Source organism: Camellia sinensis, chromosome 7 (assembly GCF_055761805.1).
Source record: "Camellia sinensis isolate YWXY chromosome 7, ASM5576180v1, whole genome shotgun sequence".
NCBI lineage: Eukaryota > Viridiplantae > Streptophyta > Magnoliopsida > Ericales > Theaceae > Camellia > Camellia sinensis.
Window position 1 is genome coordinate 66133944 of NC_138967.1, and position 19766 is coordinate 66153709.

Below are 19766 nucleotides of genomic sequence, written 5' to 3' on the forward strand. Positions count from 1 at the left end.
CTCTTTGAAATAAATTGGCATTTCACCTAAATAAACTAGGCCCCGTGGCCAACAAATAAAAGACATCTTGGTCTTGAACAATTCTTCAACTTCATACCTAAAAATGACTAATGGATGAACGATAATGTCCAGTAAGAATCCCACTGCCTCCAAACAATACTAGTCAATAGATATCTATGACCATGAATGTGCAATTCATAATTATATAAGTGGTGTCATCTTTGTATATCAAAATATACATACTTAGATATACTTTTTCCAAAAAAATTCTTCTTAAAGCATTCAAGAAAACATTTCTCACTTTCCAAATCACCTTCAATTATTCAAAAAGATTATTTTACTACATCTACCTTTAAAATCTTTAATCACACCATCGATTTCAATAGTTTCATAGATAATGAATTACGATAAAGCTAATAACTACCATCAAGTCAAACGTTCATCATAGTATAAAACCAATTGGAATCTCAATATATGTATATAACAACACATTCTTAATTGTATTTTCAGTATACACATTCATCAACAGGTATCTCAATAGATGTACATCAATGATAAAACCTAAAACACATAATCATTTCGTGGTCTCGCCAAGCCCCACGTCATAATTTTATCGTTGGCTAGCCAGAAGGAACGCGATACCTATGTATAACCTAACCTACTTTACTGGTTGCTAATCGGAAAGAATGCATTACCTCTATATAGCACCGCCTACTTTACCGATTTACTAGCCGGAAGGAAAGCATTACCTCTATATAACATCAACCCACTTTATCGGTTGCTAGACGGAAGGAATGGTTACCTCTATATAGCACAATCACATTTCCACAACACATGCATCTCAACTTTCCTTCCATTCATTCTCATTAATAATGTGATTACATAATTAATCCATAACACATAAGGTTTCATTTCAACCTAGTTCACATAAATTCTACAACAAGCAATACCATCCTCTACCAATGGCCAAGGACAAAACTTTTAGACAAGAATTGACATAAATGCTCATGATATCAATGTCTTTCACCTTACCCAAGTTCAAGTAAACATTCACATTATTAGATAACTTTTATAATTAATTACATTAATCCCAATCATCAACATAATTTAAAGTTCATGACAACTATTCATTTTCTATCTCTCCTATTTCGCATTTGATTTTACAATTATGAATATAGTTCACTAAATCATTAGGAAAACCAATTCAACTCATTTCTCAACCTTTCGTTATATCTAGGTTTCGTAACCCCTAATTAATCTCTCTCTCATTTCACAATTTCAATTCCATGAGCTTAGTTTAGATTCTATCAACCATCATATGATACATAACTTCTATGATTTAATTTCATTAATATCATATTTCCAACAATTTTGATAAAATTTCAATTTGTGCCCTTACAAAATTCATAACAACCCTCTTTTTTTTTTTTTCCTCCCATTTCCATTTCAAATTTTGTCTCGCAAAATCCATGTGGCTCAATAAATATTAAAATCATCAATTTTATCTCATTTCCAAAATTACTAATCAAGTAAATAAAATTAGGGCTTTTTATTAATTTACCACAATCATGTTCTATTAACAAAACACTTCCATAATCAACACCAAACACAAGATTAAACTCATTTAATTCCAAACCCTAACCCTCATCTATAAGTATTTTGAAATCTCTTCCCCAAACTTTGTTTTTCATGCAATAAAAAGTACCACATATCTATTTATAACAAAGTATTGAAAAGAAGTAAAGAAATTCCTATCTTAAAGAGAGAAGAGGAGAAAAGTCTAAGAATCAATTTCAACGGAATTCGATCTCCACCGACCAAAATGTAGCCCTTGACATGCTCATCGTTTTGGTATAAAGAACTAATACCAAAATCTTGCTTGATCTTGACGGATCGAAGAAAATGTGAAGTTTGGTAAAGGTTTTTAGAGAGAATGAAGAGAAAAGAATTTTAGAGAGAGAGAGACTTAAGAGAACAATGAGTAAAGAGGGAGAGAGGATGGATCTATATATAGTGGAGAAATAAAAAGTGGGTTTTAGGCGCACAAATCTAGCAAAAAGAACAACTAAAACGCGTTGAAATTGAACAAACTGCTCGAGCGGTGAATGAAAGCTCCCAATATTTCCACTTTCTCAAACAGACCACTTGAGTGGTCAAAAGTGCGCTTGAGTTGTGAATCAATGTTTCTAGTATCTCAAAAAAAAAATTGAAAAATAGAGCTGGAAGGGTCTATGGACTGCTCTAGTGGTAAAACTTATGCTTAAGTGAACTGTGCTCACAGCTCAGGTTGCAAACTTCGAACTTATGTAACTCTCTCCTGTGGACTCCATTTTGGATCATTTGCTGCCTAAATTGAAACCCTGGAAATATGCTTTTCAATGTTTCTAGCCTCACATCAAGATTCAAAGTATGGAGAGAGAAAATGATATAAGAGTGAAGACTACTCAAGGGACAATGATCTAAATCAAAATTTTCGGTCCAATCTTACTCAACCATCATACTAATACATCAATCAAGGTTTGAAAGTAAAACGATAAGTTCGAATGCATAAGTTTCAAGTCAAGTTCGAGGCTTGGGCCATCACACGAACAACAAAAAATTAGTTCTAGCTTTTCCATTCAGATATTCGTTGCTGAATAAATTAAATAAGTCTAAATACTTAATTCATTATGAATTGCTTCAGATGTTTAGTGCTAAACAAATGAAATATGTTCTGATACTCAGTTACGAAAAAAAGAAAATTGATTCCAGCTTTTCCGTCTGGATACACACTTCCGAATATTTGAATTTTAGAAACAAGTTTCCAAATAAATGTAATTTGTTTGGTACTAAATTTCTGAACAAATTTCGTAAACCCAACAGTCGAAAACAATGAACATAAATAGAAAACCTACATTCTCTATAAAAACCGCTTGGAAACATCTTCTTCATTAATATGAAATAGAATGCAAGAATGATGGATTCAAGCAAAATAGGGTTGAGTATGAAGATGCAAAGTGAAGAGAATAAAAAGAGAAAAAGAAGGGAATATTGAGATTGATTATGAATGGAGTGTCAAAAACAATTTGGTTTGCATTTTTTTCAATATCAAGTACTTTTTGATCATTTTAAATATGGACATAATAGTAATAAAAAGTTTCATTAAGTTTGGATGCCCAACCTTATATTTGGGGTGCAAATAGAGTCACTCCATTAGTCCCTATAGTTTAAGTGAAGTGTCATCATTAAAAAGTTTCATTAAGTTCAGATGCCCAACCTTATATTTGGGGTGCAAATAGAGTCACTTCATTAGTCCCTATAGTTTAAGTGAAGTGTCATCATTTTAGTTTCCATAGTTTTAATTTGAATAATTTGGTCCTTACACTTTCAATTTTGTTGCAATGTGGTTCCCCGTCACTTACCGATAGAATTTGGAGAGAAAAAAAATCATGTGTAAGACTAGAGGGACCAAAGTGAAATTTAAAATAAATTATAAGGACCACCGGTGTAATTGGTGGTTCTTATATTATGTTTTGAATTCCACTTTAGTCTTTCTAGTTTTGTATGTGATTTTTTTCATTCAAAATGATAACAACGCATGATGGAGGGATTACATTGCAACAAAATTGAAAGTGTAAGGATCAAATTATTCAAATTGAAATTACAAGTACCAAAGTGAAATTTTTCTCAAACTAGAGGGACCAATGGTGAGAAATTATTCAATGCTCCTGAAGTAAGACTAGGTGGTGCTCCAAATGAGTTGCTATTGGTCTAAATCATGAGATCTACAACTTTTATGCTGGAATTTTAGGAGACAAAGTGTTTGGTGTCAATCTGTAAATGGAATGGAGTATTGTTCAAAGAGTATTGAATAATTTTTTGACCAATGGTGTAATTTACCCAATAAAAGAAAATCAAAATAAATGGTGTAATAAGCTAAAAATGTTGTGTAAGTAAAATTTTCCTATATTAGTAAATGCGAGGAGTTAAATCTCTATTTACACACCACCTTCCCTCTCAAGGAAAACCATTAATTAATTTATTTTTTATTACAATTTTAACCTTAAGTGAAATGACTATAGAGGACAAGTTATGATACACACCATTTGTGTATTTACCATAAAGGACAAGAATGAATATAATATAAATCATCAATTTCAAACTTGTTCCTTATGTATCTTCTCTGTCAAGAATCCAAAAACCCTAAAACCAAAATCAAAAACCCTTCAACAAATAATCAAAAATATAGTATTATTGAAGATTTTGGTTGGATTCAATGAAGAATGCATCTAACAATTCTGATTCGGAACAATAGAGCAAGGAAAAGGTTATTTTTTGTTGTTTTTGTTTTCGTTTTTGTTTACTTGCTGAGTGGTAAATCGTTGGTACAGTTCGGTTAACCAGAGGTGGATAATATATCATTGTTTGACATACTACAACCGAACAATTTATATTTTTTCGACTAACTACAATCGAACAAGTTGCATTTGTTCGACTAACTACAACCGAACAAATTGCATTTGTTCAGATTACTATGGTCGAACATTTTCAAAATAATCGGTTGATAAGAGTCAAACAATATTCATATATTCGGTTAAAAAAATCAAACAATTTCATTTAATTCGACTCTGTACTGCTGAATGGTTATAAATTTTTTTTTTTAGAATTGTGCATCCGTGGAATGCAGTAATGTTGGATCTGGGGGTCTTGTTGACTATACGAGTCAATTTATTACTAATGAGGTAGTCTCATGTTGAAAATTAGTATTTTTTTTCTTTTTATTTTCGGATGTTTAATGACTTTGTTGAATTTGACTTGTAAGTTTTCAAGAGCAAAGAAGAATTGCTCGGTTGGGTACGGGACGTTGGAAGGAAAAATGGGTTTGTGATTGTCATCAAGACATCGGACTATGGAGGTGGTCAGAGGACACCAAGGATATATCTTGCCTGTGAGAGAAGTGGTCAATACAGAGCTCATAAGAAATTAAAAGGAGATGATTCAAACAAAAAAATTGTGAAGATAATGGGTACATAGAAATGCGGGTGTCCCTTTGAGTTGAGGGCTTGTAAGTTGATGGCTGATGATGATTGGATGGTAGATGTAGCATGTGGAATGCATAACCATGCTCCTGCTAAACATTTTGAAGGACATTCATTTGCAGGGAGATTATCTAAGGAGGAAACATCATTACTAGTGGATATGTCCAAAAGCATGGTCAGACCAAAAGAGATTTTGGTTACATTAAAACGAAAGGATGCTTTGAATGTAACCACTATGAAAACCATTTACAATGTACGTCATAGGAATAATGTTATTGAGAAAGCTGGGAGATCACAAATGCAACATTTGTTGGGTGAGTTAGAAAAGCATAATTACATTGAGCAGCATAGGTGTGACAACAACACGATGACTGTCACAGACTTGCTTTGGGCACATCCTGTCAGTTTAGATTTGCTCCGTTCATTTTCAAAGGTGTTGATCATGCACTGCACATATAAGACAAATCGATATCGTCTTCCTCTTCTTGAGATAGTTGGTGTGACATCCACTGATATGTGATTCTCCATAGCCTTTGCATATCTCCAATTTGAGCGGATTGATAATTATGTTTTGGTGTTAGATACATTGTGTAGTCTCTTGGATGACATTGCTATTCCTAAGGTGATTGTCACGGATAGGGAGCTTGCTTTGATGAATGCTATTGACAAGGTATTTTCTACATCTCGACATTTATTATGCCGATGGTATATTAATAGAAATGTACTGGTGAAATGCAAGAAAATGTTTGAGAGTAAGGAGGAATGAGACAAGTTTATCTCTTTGTAGAATTTCTTAGTACTCTCCTCAACTGAGCTTGAATGCAATGAACACCTTGCTAGGCTACTTGCGGATTTTGATACATATCCTGAGGCAGTACAATATGTGTCACAAAGTTGGTTAATTCCATATAAGGATAAGTTTGTTGTCGTACGGACAGATAGTTGTATACACTTCGGGAATGTTACAACCAACAGGTAATATATATTTGTCTACCTTACACTATTAGGCATTATGATTTTGATTATTTAAACTTAATTATGTTAATTGTTTCCATTGTACACAGGGCTAAAAGTGCACATGCAAAACTGAAATGGCAACTTGGTTCTAACCAAGTAAATTTTGAGTATTCTTGGACCAAGATCCATAGTTTGCTTGAGTTACAGCATGTTGATATTAAGGCATCATTTGAGAAGAGTTTAACCGTTATACAACACCAGTTCAAGCCATCCCATTTTAGAGAGCTCCAATGCAATATCTCTATTACTGCATTAGATCATGTCTTAGTGGAGAGTAAGCGAGCAAATGATGTTGGCATTGAAGCTTCAGTATGTGGATTTGTTGTTCGACGAACACACGGGTTACCGTGTGCCCATGAGATTGCGGATTACATCCGGCAGGGTCGTCCAATACCACTCGATAGCATTAACCCGCATTAGAGGACTCTTGAGGTAGTACAAAAGTTGAAGAATGATAAAGTGGAATTGAGTTGTGAACCAAAGTTTGATCTCATACTTAAACGATTCAACGCATCTGATTACACTATGCAGTTGGAAATTCTGCATAAGTTAGGAGAGATTGCAGATCTGCAAAGTAGTTTTCTCATTGAGCCGGATGTGAAGTAAGGGACATAAGAAGATAGATGTATTTGCGCGTCGAGACCCATGTGCATTTGAGCTAGTTCAGTCTGGACATGATAGCCACTCACCTATGGGCACCCATATCCCCACACAAGATTCTGTCAAAGTACATAAAAAATGGCCTGCCAAAGAGAAGGTACATGTAATCATTTTTTACTTATATTTTTGTTTATGATAAATTATGTGTTTTGTTGTTCTTGTGTTCATGCCTTCCCTGTTGAATAGGTATATCGGACTCGTACAAACACGACCTATTCATATGTTGATGCCCTCCCAGTTGGATTGAAGCCGTACATACATCTTATCAAGGATGTAGATGCCGATGGCAATTGTGGGTTTAGGGCCATTGCTGGGTTGATGGGGTTTACAAAGGCTGAATGGTGTCAAGTCAGGCATCATCTCCTATAGGAATTGCACACACACATAGACCATTACACTCGTCTATATGGTTCACATGACAGGATTGAAGAACTGACCCATATTCTATCATACTTTGAGCCCAATCCAGGGTATCATCGTTGGATGACTACGCCTGACATGGGTCATCTTATTACATCTTGTTATAATGTGGTATTGTACCACTTATCTGCACAACAATGCCTTACATTCCTCCTCCTACGATTAGTGCCAATATCACAAGTTCAACGACGTGAGATTGTTATTGGGTTTGTTAATGGGAATCATTTTGTCCAAATATAGCATTATAGTTTGTGTAATACATTTATCATTTTGTACTGCATCGCTCTCACACTTAAAGCTTTGTCAATGTAGGTGTTCATGTTACCGAGTCATTCAGTTCCACCGATATCTACCAAGTGGTGCAAGTTTCATCATTCTTGTATGGTTGGATGGGATACTGCATATAGTTTCCGAATTGAGCATTTTAAACAAGTTGTTCATTCAGGGGTAGCTACTAGAGAGACATTTGATTGTATTAACCTTGATGAGTAATGATGTATGCAAGTTGAGTTGAGTTGAGTTGTAGTTACATAATTCAAAAAGTTATCGATACATTTTTGTAATGATTAGCAATTAAATAGTTGAGTTGGATTAAACTTTGAGTTAATTTAATGCACATGGTACTACTTGTTCAGTGCGGTGTATCAAATGCAATGGCATAATACTTCCTCTTCATTACCAAAAATACAAACCATGAATACTTGTTCATTACAAAATATTGGTAGAGTAATTCTTGTTCATTACAAACCAACAAAAACATCAAAAGAGTACTTCTTTTCCATTACAAAATAACAAAACAAGATTACCACATAATCAATTACCTATCATCTACTCGTCTCCTACGATTGTATGTTCGAAGTGGAATAAAACTAGGTCCAGCCTCATCAATTTGTTGACCCTGAAGAACACGTGACATCCTCTCAATGGCCTCATATAACCTATCTGGCTCACGAACACTAGTATCACGGCCCGCCTCAATGATAGGATGGGCAATCTGTAGTGCGTGATCAATACGCTGCATTAAGAACAAATACAATTGTAATTAACATGTGCCATCTTCAAAAAAAAAAAAAATGTAAACGATGTGTGAGCAATATTGTCATACCTCAGCATCCTGCATGTCAGATCGATTATCCTGTGCACGTGGGTCAAAACTAGACCAATGTGTGGGGTTCTGGATATATAAGTGTGTGATGGTTGTATACCACTGCATGTAACCATCAACACAATCAGCTGGATGTCTAACTGGGGTACTCCTCCTCCGAGCAGATAAAACATGATTATGCCAACTCTTCCATATCTGATCAAGATACTGATACATCAATCTATATCGCCCTGCTGTCATACCTCTGACATCACGAACAGGGTCGAGTGGCGCAGGTGGGATGGTCTGAACCCTACCAAACTGTCTAAGAACCCTTTCAGGATGATAGGGTTCAACTATATCCAAACACTTCAAACAGCCAGTATAGAATGTGATCTCATGACATGGGTGATGTTGACAACAATGTCGATATGGATCCCAAGTAACCTAAGAGAGAAGCACAAATGAAATCTTGATGAGTGACATGTAATGAGAAAACTTAATTAAACTAATATTAATTGGTATACCTCATCAAATGTCAATCTGTCAAGCTCCTCTCATAACGCCTGTAGGTGTTTTTCGTTGAGCCAGCTTCCCAATGAGGAGTCCATCGATGCACGTAAGGCAATTGTACAGTATATTCCATGTTTTGGTGAGGTCTAAATGGCCGAAAATGCTCATAAATCCATGCCTCTAACAATGTCATGTAACCAGCCATTTGTCGAACAGCTGATCTCGTGGCAAATCCCAACTGTCGGTATAAATATGCCAATGCAGCTACACCCCAAGCATATGTATGAATATCAGACAAATCCATCAACAACTGCAAGTACACAACAGGAACTCTCGTCCCACTTTTATCACTGAACAGTGTACATCCCAATAGAAATAGCAAATATGCTCTGGCGGCACAAGCTATGGATTCCTCGGTGTCTGAATCTTTGCAACCACTGAATTTGCTTCGTAACTACTCCAGCTTCACTGATTGTCCCCTAGCAAATGATAGCTCCTCAGTTGCTTCAGTATCTTCAACTCCCAAGGCATCTACCACAAGTGCATGTGCCTGTTGATCTGTTAAAGTTACAACACTAACTGATCTACCTATGATAGGGATCCCCAAGATGGTACACACATCATCCAATGTCATTGTCATCTCACCAACTGTCAAATGGAAAGTATTTGTCTCTGGTTGCCATCGCTCAACAAATGCAGATATGACAATCCTATTCACGAACCGATATGTGCAATGGACCAAAGAAAATAGACCTGACAGCTGCACAATGTCTCTAAACCTTCTATTGTCAGTTCTTGACCACCACTGCTACTCAAGAATCTTGGATGCATGATTATTAACACCTTAATGGATTCCTCTCCTACAAGGTAAGTAATAATTTACATATATAATTTTGTTCAATAAATAATTAAATGAAACAAACATAGATAAAAAAATATACTACCTTTTGCTCCCATATAACTGCTGCAATATGTGCCTTGAAGCTCTTCAGTACTGATGGATCTAATGGCCCCCCAAGAAACGGACCAGTGAGTATCTCCTCAGCCTGATCTACATCAGCAGCATCATCATCATCCCCTGAACCATTATCGATCACATCCTCTTCCAAGATTTGAGGTGCTTCCTCTAACACAATATCATCACCCCGACCCCGACCTTGACCTTGGCCACGACTAGTATTAGTTAATGCACGACGTCATCTCTCTGAGGTAGTGGGTGGAATACGTGAAGGGTCATCCATTTCTGAAAATGAAACAGAAAATAATAAAGTTAACAAAAGTGTGTTTTGAGACTTTTGTCAAATCACTAAAATGAACCTTTGTCATGAGGCGAGGCACATCATTTTAAATGCTGCGAGTAATATGCTAATGTCATTAAGTTCAATTGTATGCAAAAATTAGTATACAAGCAAGTGATCCAAGTTTAAGGTAATATGAACAGTCATTTCTTGGGATTATTGCAAGTATTTATTCTAGCAATGATCATTCTGTCGGGTAGCATGAATATTATAAGTATATTATAGCATTCAAGTCAAGTGATCCATGTACCTACCAATGATCATTATGTAGGTGTTCCTTGAATGTTGTTTTGGACTATTTTTGTTAATAATTTAAATAAAAGAAATTAACTTTATTTTTTACAGGAATATATATGGAATGGAATAACAAATGGCACGAGCAAGTAATTATACATTTTTACAAGCAATCAAATTAGCCCTAGGCCATACTCACTAACTAATAGAAACCTGAAAATTTCTCGAAATCATTATAGGAGTCTTATTAAGAACAAGAAATTTGTTCATTTAATGGAAGCAAATCAAACGATGGTAAATGTTTTACAAGGCTTTTTATTAAATCTGTTCATTTAATATAAGGTTCATTCACATTATTGTCTCCCTACATTAATGTTCACAAAAAAAAAAACTTGTTCGACAGTATCTGTCCGAACATATTATACATGTTCGGCAATCTACATCCGAACATGTTCGACAATCACCAACCGTACAAAATAATATTTTTTGAAAAACAAGTACCAAACGAATTTAGGGTCCGAAAAACTAGTGTCGAATGATTTACTCAAATACAAATTTCATGCCAATGGAGATAAGTACATAAAACCCCAAAATAAATGATAACTCACCTACTAAATCCCCAATATGAAGTTCCAACTGTGTTGAGCACCACCATCGACGACGTCTTTGATGAGTGTTTTGAGCAATGGTGTTCACTAGTTTGAATAGAGAATGGAGGGGGAGATGAATATCGTGGGTGTGGGGTGTGTGAGTGAGTGAGGGCAAAGATGGAAGTTTGTGTGTATATCGGTATGGGTGGGTGTGTGTGTAAGGGTAAATATACAAATTTGTGGTGTGTGATGAGAAAAATATTTATTTATCAAATTATTATAGGTGTATCTTTAGAAGTGGTTTGCCTTGAGATAAATTATGGTGTGTAAATAGAGGCCCTGTAAAGTGATGCGAAATAATGATTGAGGGGTGAAGTGCAATTTTTCTGTTAAACAATAGATATTAAACTAAAATTTTAGAGTAAATTACACCATTGGTCTCTCTAGTTTAAGAGAATTCTCACTTTGGTTCTTATAGTTTCAATTTGAGCAATTTAGTGCTTATATTTTGTTACAATGTGGTCACTTTCTCATGTATTATTAACATTTTGAACAAAATAAAATTAGGTGAAGAATTAAAGGAACTAAAGTGGAATTCAAAATAAATTACAAGGACTATTAGTGTAATAAATATAAGGTAAATTACAATAAACTCTCTAAAACTATAACCTATTTGCATTTTGCCCCCCCAAACTTTGAAACTCAACAGTTAACCACTTAAAAGTATTAACTTGTTACAATTAACCCTTTTTTTTTGGTTAATATTCTATTAGAAATTTATAAAAAATTAGATTATGTGAAAAGCACATAAAACATTTATTAAAATTTGAAGATAATAATACTCTTATTTGGTGATCTCGTTTGCTCTTTTTCACTAAAATAATGGAGACAATGTGCAAATGAGATCACAAAAAATGATATATATTATCCTAAAAAAGTCAATAACTATTATTGTTTTAAAAAATCAATAATTGTGTCATGCATTTCATGCATATTCTATTTAAATCTCTAACAAATCCTAACAAGAAGTGTCAAACATAACAAAATAACAATTAAAGGTGATTAACTATTGAATTTTTAAGTTCAAAGAGGAAATGAGTCATAATTTAAGACGGTTTAATATAATTTATCCATGAATATATTTGTTTTGAATTTCAACCTGGTCATTTCGAGCTTGTTTGGTTTGTTTTTTAGAAAAATTTTTGGTAAAAATTCTCTACAAACAAATTTTCAAGAGTAATCAAACCAAACAAATTTTTCCCAAAAAAATCTTAAAATTTTGTTTGGTTACTTACTTTCCAAAATCACACTCTCTCTCATACACATCAAATCAATCATTTTTTTTAAAACTCACTCCCCAAAACAATTTTCCAAAACTATTTATGAAAAAAGACAAACCAAACAAATTTTCGTACTTTTTATCTCAAAAATTACTTTACAAACACAAACCAAACACAATCTTCAATTTTATATATATATATATATATATATATTTTTTTGTTCTAAATATAAACAGTAAGTGACGGAGGGGCCATATTACAATAAAATTAAAATTGTATAGAACAAATGTTCAAATTAAAACTACGGTAACTAAAATAATAATTAACTTAAACTATAAGGATGTGATTTGTAATTTAACCTTATTTTGGTGCTAGGGAATGAAAATTAACTGACATGTCAGTAATATTTCAAAAATTCCCAAACGGGAGCCAATAAATCTGGTGGTGAAGAAGAAACCAGTTCTTCCTTAACGTCGCCAGGAGAGAGAGAGAGAGAGAGAGAGAGAGGTTTCTTTCATGTTCCCACTCAATTTTTGGCAAATTTTCATCTCAGGTTTCTTCCCCTTCTCTCTCTCTCTCTCTCTCTCTATATATATATATATATATTGTGGTTGAGTTGAATTGATCGCAGGAGGGTTGATTTGTGCTGGCGAAGAAGAAGAAGAAGAAGGGCAGGAATGGCCATGGCGTCCTCTCAGCTCCTCATTCACAATTTCTTAATCACCATCGCATTTGGCATTCTCCTATTATTTCCTATATCAATTGTGTCTGCCGATGACCCTAAATCTCCTGCCTGCAACAAGTTACAGCGATTGGTAAATTCTCAATTAATCAATCAATAATTAGATCCTCCATTTCTTTTAAATTGTTCATTAAGGTTCATTGATTTCAATTGTTCTTGTTATCTCATTTACATTTCTATGTGCCTATGTTATTACTCTATCAAACACAAATGCTTCGAGCACAATTATTTTTTGAATTTTTCTTTAATTGTACTTTAGTTCACATATCCGAACTATTATGAAATTGAGATTGTAATAAGAATGTTTAGCATTAGACTATATAATTGTTAGAATAAATACATGAATAGTTTTTCAATACTTTACTTGCTTTTTAGAGAAAAATAGTGAGATTAAAGTGTACCCTACTTTTTAAAGATTTATCAAATTGACTTATCCTAAATGTGTCGTACATGTGTCTCATATTCGTATCCATACTTCATAGAAAGAAAGGATAAATAAGAAAACATGACGATACTAAAATTAGATTCATTAGTTAAACAAGCAAGTAAAATTGCGTACAACACTTCAGCATGTAACACTTTTAATTGTGAAACGGAAAAGCACAACAACATAAACAATTTAGTATTGACATTGAAATTAAATTTTTACAAGACCTACTGAAAAACGAAAAGTAAACTAACTACTAGCTTTTTTTTTTTTTTTTTGATTGGCAAAAAAGAAACTTTATTGATGAAGAATCAAGTACAAAGTACAAACAAAAAACATGAATAAAGAAAAGGGAAGTGCAAAAGCATCCCAATGAGCTAAATCATCCCAACTAGGTTGGCACCAAAAACCCATCCTATCATTTGCTAACACCCTCAGAGTTGGTGAGAAACCAATAAGAAAACAGACCAAACACCACAAGACAGACCTATATATCAGCCAACAGCAGGTCACACCAGATTCCATCTCAGCCCTAATTCCTAATCCCTAGCTTTTAAACTAATACCTAATTCCTAAACCATTCTTTAATCTTATATATAATAGGGAGAATTTTGTTTCTCTATGAAGTGCTCACTCCACATTTTTTGTTATCAAGGTGTCAATTTGGCTGAACCACGTTAAACCTTTGTGTTCTTTCTTTTGTCTTTTTTGTTTCTATTATCTCTCCATATTCAACCTTATTGCCTTATTTCAAAATTCAACTTGTTATCAGAGCCTACCAAACCCTAGGCTTGTTTCTCTCTAGAGTGCTTTTTCACTCTACCTTTTTTGTTATCAAGGTGTTTTTTTCCCCTCTTCCTTTAGTTGACCAATAGTTTGCTGATGTGGTAACTTGGTAAGCAAACTTTGTGATTTTTACTTATTTCGGGGTTGTTGGTGTGTTCAATGGCATTATTCTGTGATACGCCAAGTTTTCCGGCTACTTCTCTACCCTTTTAGGGTCCTTGCATTGATGTGGTAAGCACATATTTGGTTCTTTTTGTTCTTGGGCTACCAGTGTGTTTGGTAGCATTCTTTATAGGACGTTTTTTCAGCCTTTCTGTTTGTGGTGATTTGCCGTTGCTTTGGCATTGTTGCTTTCTTTCTCTCAGTTGGTTTCTCTTGCTGCCATCATGACTAATTCCATGCACATTTCTCTGTTGCAAGATGTTGATTCCTTACCTATGTTCTTTGAAGTTGTCATTGAAGAGAGTTATTACAATTGTTGTTGTCTTTTGGCAACTTCATTGTAATTGTTTGTAATGATCATTCTATTTTCAAGTTCAAGTTGGACACTTCACTACAACCGTTCCGTGTTCTAACTTGAGGGGGAGTGTTGGTGATAAAATTATATTGTCAAAGATATCAGAAGATATGGAAGATATCTGAATATATGGAGATCCCATATTTGTGCTTATTATGATTTTTTGTATCTTTGATTTATTTCAATTCCTTAACTGATGGGATTTGATTGTATCTCCACTCTATATATATGGTGTATCTTGAAAATAAGAGTATTAAGTTGAGTGAATGAAAGACGTAGCCCATAAGGTTTTGTGTGTGTAGATGTAGGATAATATTGGCCGAACCATGTTAAACCTTTGTATTCTTTCTTTTATCTTTTCTATTTTTACTATCTCTCCATATTCAACCTTATTGCCTTATTACAAAATTCAACTATGTCACCCAAAAGCACTTCAACCTCCTTATGATTTTGACCATTTTGCACTAAACCCCCTTGCCGTTATTAATTTCGTCCAAATTGACAGAAAGTGTTCCACACTCACCAAAACTAAGAGTTGGCAATGAAAAAAAATGTAAGTCAAAGTCAAATTCAATGTTAAAAGACAAGAACCAACGCAACTTCTCCCCTCCCACATCCGGATTGCTGCCCCATCTCCTCTCTGAGATCCACATTGCTATCTCCTATCCCTTCAAGGACCATCGTAACCACCTTCTCCATCCATTTTATCTCCAATGCAGCGAAGGAACATAACATCAAAGGCTTAGGAACCATTCTTTAGAACCTACAAAATTCAAAACAAAAAATCTGAGGAACGTTTCTTCAAAACCTATACATAAAATTGTTCTTAATTTCATCTAACAGTTCATCATCCTCAAAAGTTTGTTGTTAAACATAGTATATGTATATAAATATATATACATTTACATATATACATATATAATCAAATTAACATTAGGTGATTTAATTGAACTAATTAGGGTTCATTTGCAATTTAATTAAATTAAGTTAACTCTTTTTTCTTTTCTTTTCTTTTCTTTTCTTTTTTTTTTTCCCTCATGGGAAGTTAATGTTGTTTGGTAGAAATTATTATTTTTTGATAAATGTGGTTTAAGGCAGAAATTATGTGTACAATAGAAGAGAGAAAGAAAATAAAAGAAGCAAAAAATGAGGCAAAGGTTAGAGGGGTATTAAAGTCATTTCACATGTGTCATTAGAGTTCGGGTTGCAATTTGGTCCAAAACTATATGGGGGCTTTCTACCTATATTTGAACCATATGAGGTAAAGTGCTCCAATGCTAAACCACAAGAGGGGTAAAATGAATTTTGCCCTACACAATATAATTCTAAAAATTATAAAAATAATATTCTTTACGAATGTAACCTAATGCTATTTTTTCAAGTTTGGTCAAATCTCTGTCTGTGTATCCTGTGTTTGCATTCATGCTTCATACAGTTATTACTGCATCATTTATGAACAAATTGCATAAAAGTGGTGTTTGAGGTGGTTCCAACAATACATAAAAGCCATAACAATATATCATAGTCCGTTTCAAACAAAATAATAATAATAATAATAATAATAATAATAATAATAATAATAATAATAATAATACTCCCTCCGTCCCAAAATAATTGTCCCTTTTGGGGAATCCAACTTTTTTTGGTAGTACAATTATTGCATTTGAAAAAAGTTGATTTTCCAAAATTATCCTTTTGATAGTACATTTTTTGAGAATATCAATGCATAATTGTACTTTTTATGTTGTTTATTAATTTAAAAGAAGGGTAAAATAGGAAATTTATATTATTTTTGTACTTGATTTTTGAAGAGGGACTAATATTTTGGGACAATGAAAAATGGAATAAGGGACTAATATTTTGGGACGGAGGGAGTAATAATAATAATAATAATAATAATAAGGAGAATATTGACACAGTTGCAGTAACATTTTAACCAACTGAAATTTTTACTTGTTGGTGGAGACATTTTCTTTAGCTCAATTACTCGCTTTCCTGTCCTAGTATTAAATAGAATCTAAAAAAGCTAATGTGTTTGGAAAGTTTGCTAAAAAAACTGCTTTTTTGCGAGTGAAAAATGTTGATGTTATTTGTCTTTTTTAGCTGATGACAAACAACTTTTTAGATTTCTTTGCAAAAGCTGGCTTTTTTATGTGTACCCTAAACGGCCACTTAGTCCCATTTACTTGGGGTTGGCTACATGTATTTGTTTCCTTTGGTTAGCCATATTAAATGTCATATCATCGGTTATTTGGTTGGAGCTGAATGCAAGGATCTTTGAGGACTAGTTGGAAAATATTAACACCTTATGTGACAGAGTTAGTTTCTTGTCTTCTTTTTGGGTTTCAGTCTCCTCTACTTTTAGAGGGTACCATCCCTTTTGATTTTTAGGGATCAGATTGGAGGCTAGCGTGTGACATGTAACTTGTGATATTGTTTTTTGTTGTTCTGCTTTTCCCATTTTGGAGGACTTCTTGTCCTCTGACTCTCTTGTAATCCCTTTGTTCTCTTTCATGTTAATTCTCTTTCGTTTTCGTTCAAAAAAAAATCCAAGGCAATCATATCTTGTTCAATGCCTCAGAGGATGCCCATCTTAGTTTATTTCTTTTTTTTTGTGTACCCATAACATGCATGAAATTACTTCTTACGGGCACACTAATTTGTCTATGTTTCATATTGTGTTGGAATTAGTAAAAGAATAAGAATCCCATGATTGTTGTATCACTGTTTAATAGGCTGATATTATGTCAACACGGTTTATTAGGCTGATATTATGTCAACATTTATTTTTATTTCCTATTCTGTAAATCTCTACCTCAGTATATATATATTCAAGGTTAGTCATTGATTCAGACTATGCCATCATTCATATTATTCTTCTCTTCTTGGTATCAGAGCCTAAACTCTAGTTGCATCATGCCCATCCCTCCTTTTGTTGGCATCCTCAGGGTACCCGACAGGAGCCTGCCCTTCTCTCTTTTCCTCCGAGCCCTGACAGGCCCTCTTTTCTCTTTCTACAGACCCGACAAGCCTTTCCAGTACCTGCCGAGGCCTCCATCACTAACCTGACCACTCCTGGTCAGGGTGTTGTCTGGTGAGCTCTCTAGGTTAGTCTGGCTACTTCTCTACCCTCTACTATAGGGCCTGCCCTGCTGCCTCGCTTCAATGGTAGTAAGGCAATCAAAGTATACCTTCCACCAACACTACTATGGGACATTGTTTTGGTTCTACATTAATATGTCAAATTTCAAAAGTAGTCTTACTTACTAGGACTAGTACACATTATGGATGGACATTGTTTTGGTTCTACATTAATATGTCAAATTTCAAAAGTTGTCTTACTTACCAAGATTAGTACATATTATGGCTAAGACAGAGGATCACATATTTAATCTTCTTTCCATGTAAAACATCACAAGACATTAACTTATAATGGATAAGGCTACGCTAGCGTGCCATTTCCATTAATGGACGAATAACAATGTGGGGTGCCTGGGGGTGTAGTATATGTAGGACATGAACATATATATATATATATGATTAGCACCGGAGTGTCCGGATCAAAGCCCGACTAATCCTTATGGGTGCACAGGCCCTCGGCAAGGAGTTTCCCGTAAATGCACCACAGTTAATTCAAGGGGTTTCCTTTGGTCCGATGGCCCCAAGGAATTGTAAGCACCTAAGAGGTTTTGATTCCTGAACCTTGGAGAGAGCACATCCCCAAGACCCAAGGCCTTGCCACTAGGCCAACCCCTTAGGGTTGTAGGACATGAACATATTTGATAGTAGATTTTAGGGTTAATTACAAAAAAAATCCCAAGGTTTTGTGTGTTTTTCAATTTAAACCCTAGAGTTTCAATTTCGACAAATTAAACCCTAGAGTTTCATTCGTGTTTCAATGTGAACTCTCTGTCTCACTTCATCTTCTTCCTTCTTTTAGATTCAAAACCACATGTTCAAACCCTTGTATCTCCCTCGTCGTAATTCCGTTTCGCCTCATTTTCACATTGTTGGATTCACCTCATGGCCTAGTTTTCCTTCCACCCCTCATACACCTTGTTCCACCTCTTTTTGCATGTCGTTGGAACTCTGAAAGTTGGCCAAAAATAAGATTTTTCTCTCTTTTTATTTTTTATTTTATTTTTTCCTTGCTGCTATCAAGACAATATTCTTGGCAGCAGAGAAACAATGGATGATGCTTGATTGAAAACCAAGGTGCCTTGACATGCTCATTGACCCATTTGGTTTTTGATTTTTGTGGGTAGTTGTAAACTTATCACCACTTGACAGCACCGCCACCATTAAAACCACCACCTCACCTTATAGATAATGATGGTGAAGCAGCACCAGCAACAAGCCAGGAGGAGGAGCTGCGGAGGAGGAAGAGAAACATCTTAACTGAATTAAAGAAAATTGCTACATGATATCTAGGTTTTGCAACACAATTGATAAATCATATATTGGATTCAGACTTGTATGCTTATGATTAAGAAAAAAGATATATATGTCATGAAATTTATTAGGAAAGTACAATGTGTGGAGCTTTGGGGGTTGAAATAAAAGCTAAATATATTACACATTTTCAAACATATGTTTTTGGATGTCTACTTTGTTTTACAACCAATGGTTTTTTCACTTCTTACTCAGGAGTTGTAGCTCCATCCATGTAATCAATTAGTGTGAGACCTCATTTCCATTATGAGTAAAAAATGAAAAATGAAATAGTTTAAAGAATGTAGATTATTTTATCGACCCATTTGTTGTTTGATTTTTGTGGGTAGTTGTATACCTATCACCACTCGACGGCATTGCCACCGTCGAAGGTTCGGTGGCCACAACAAGCTCGGTGGAAGGGCCATGAAGGAAGAGGAAAAGAGAGAATAATTGTGGAAAGGAAGGAGGAAGGAAGAAGCATGGAGATAGAAGATATAGGAAAAAAAATAGAGAGAGAGAGAGAGAGAGAGAGAGAGAGAAATATTATTTTTGGCCAACTTTCGGAGCTCCAACGGCATGCAAAAAGAGGTGGAACAAGGCGTATGAGTGGTGGAATGAAAACTAGGCCATGAGGTGAATCCAATGACGTGAAAACGAGGCGAAACGGAGTTACGATGAGGGAGATACAAGGGTTTGAATAGGTTGGTTTAAATCTGAAAGGAATAAGATGAGTGAGAGGGAGATGG

General features: G+C 34.6%; 2 protein-coding genes across 2 annotated transcripts in view; both read left to right on the forward strand.

Moving 5' to 3' along the window:
- The first annotated feature begins 5052 nt into the window (after positions 1-5052).
- Positions 5053-7607, forward strand: LOC145795861 (uncharacterized). The gene is made up of 6 exons (XM_082880787.1): positions 5053-5515; positions 5600-5688; positions 5806-5993; positions 6083-6344; positions 6882-7043; positions 7428-7607. Exons 1-6 carry the CDS (start codon positions 5053-5055, stop codon positions 7605-7607), a joined length of 1344 nt encoding a protein of 447 aa, XP_082736913.1.
- Positions 7608-12501: 4894 nt separating this feature from the next.
- The window catches only part of LOC114293735 (signal peptide peptidase-like 5), a 76860-nt gene continuing 69595 nt past the window's right edge, over positions 12502-19766 (forward strand). The window contains exons 1-2 of the mRNA XM_028237858.2: positions 12502-12667; positions 12746-12929. Of these exons, the coding sequence (XP_028093659.2) occupies positions 12792-12929 (138 nt within the window). The 5' untranslated portion in view covers positions 12502-12667; positions 12746-12791. The remainder of the gene's footprint in view (positions 12668-12745; positions 12930-19766) is intronic.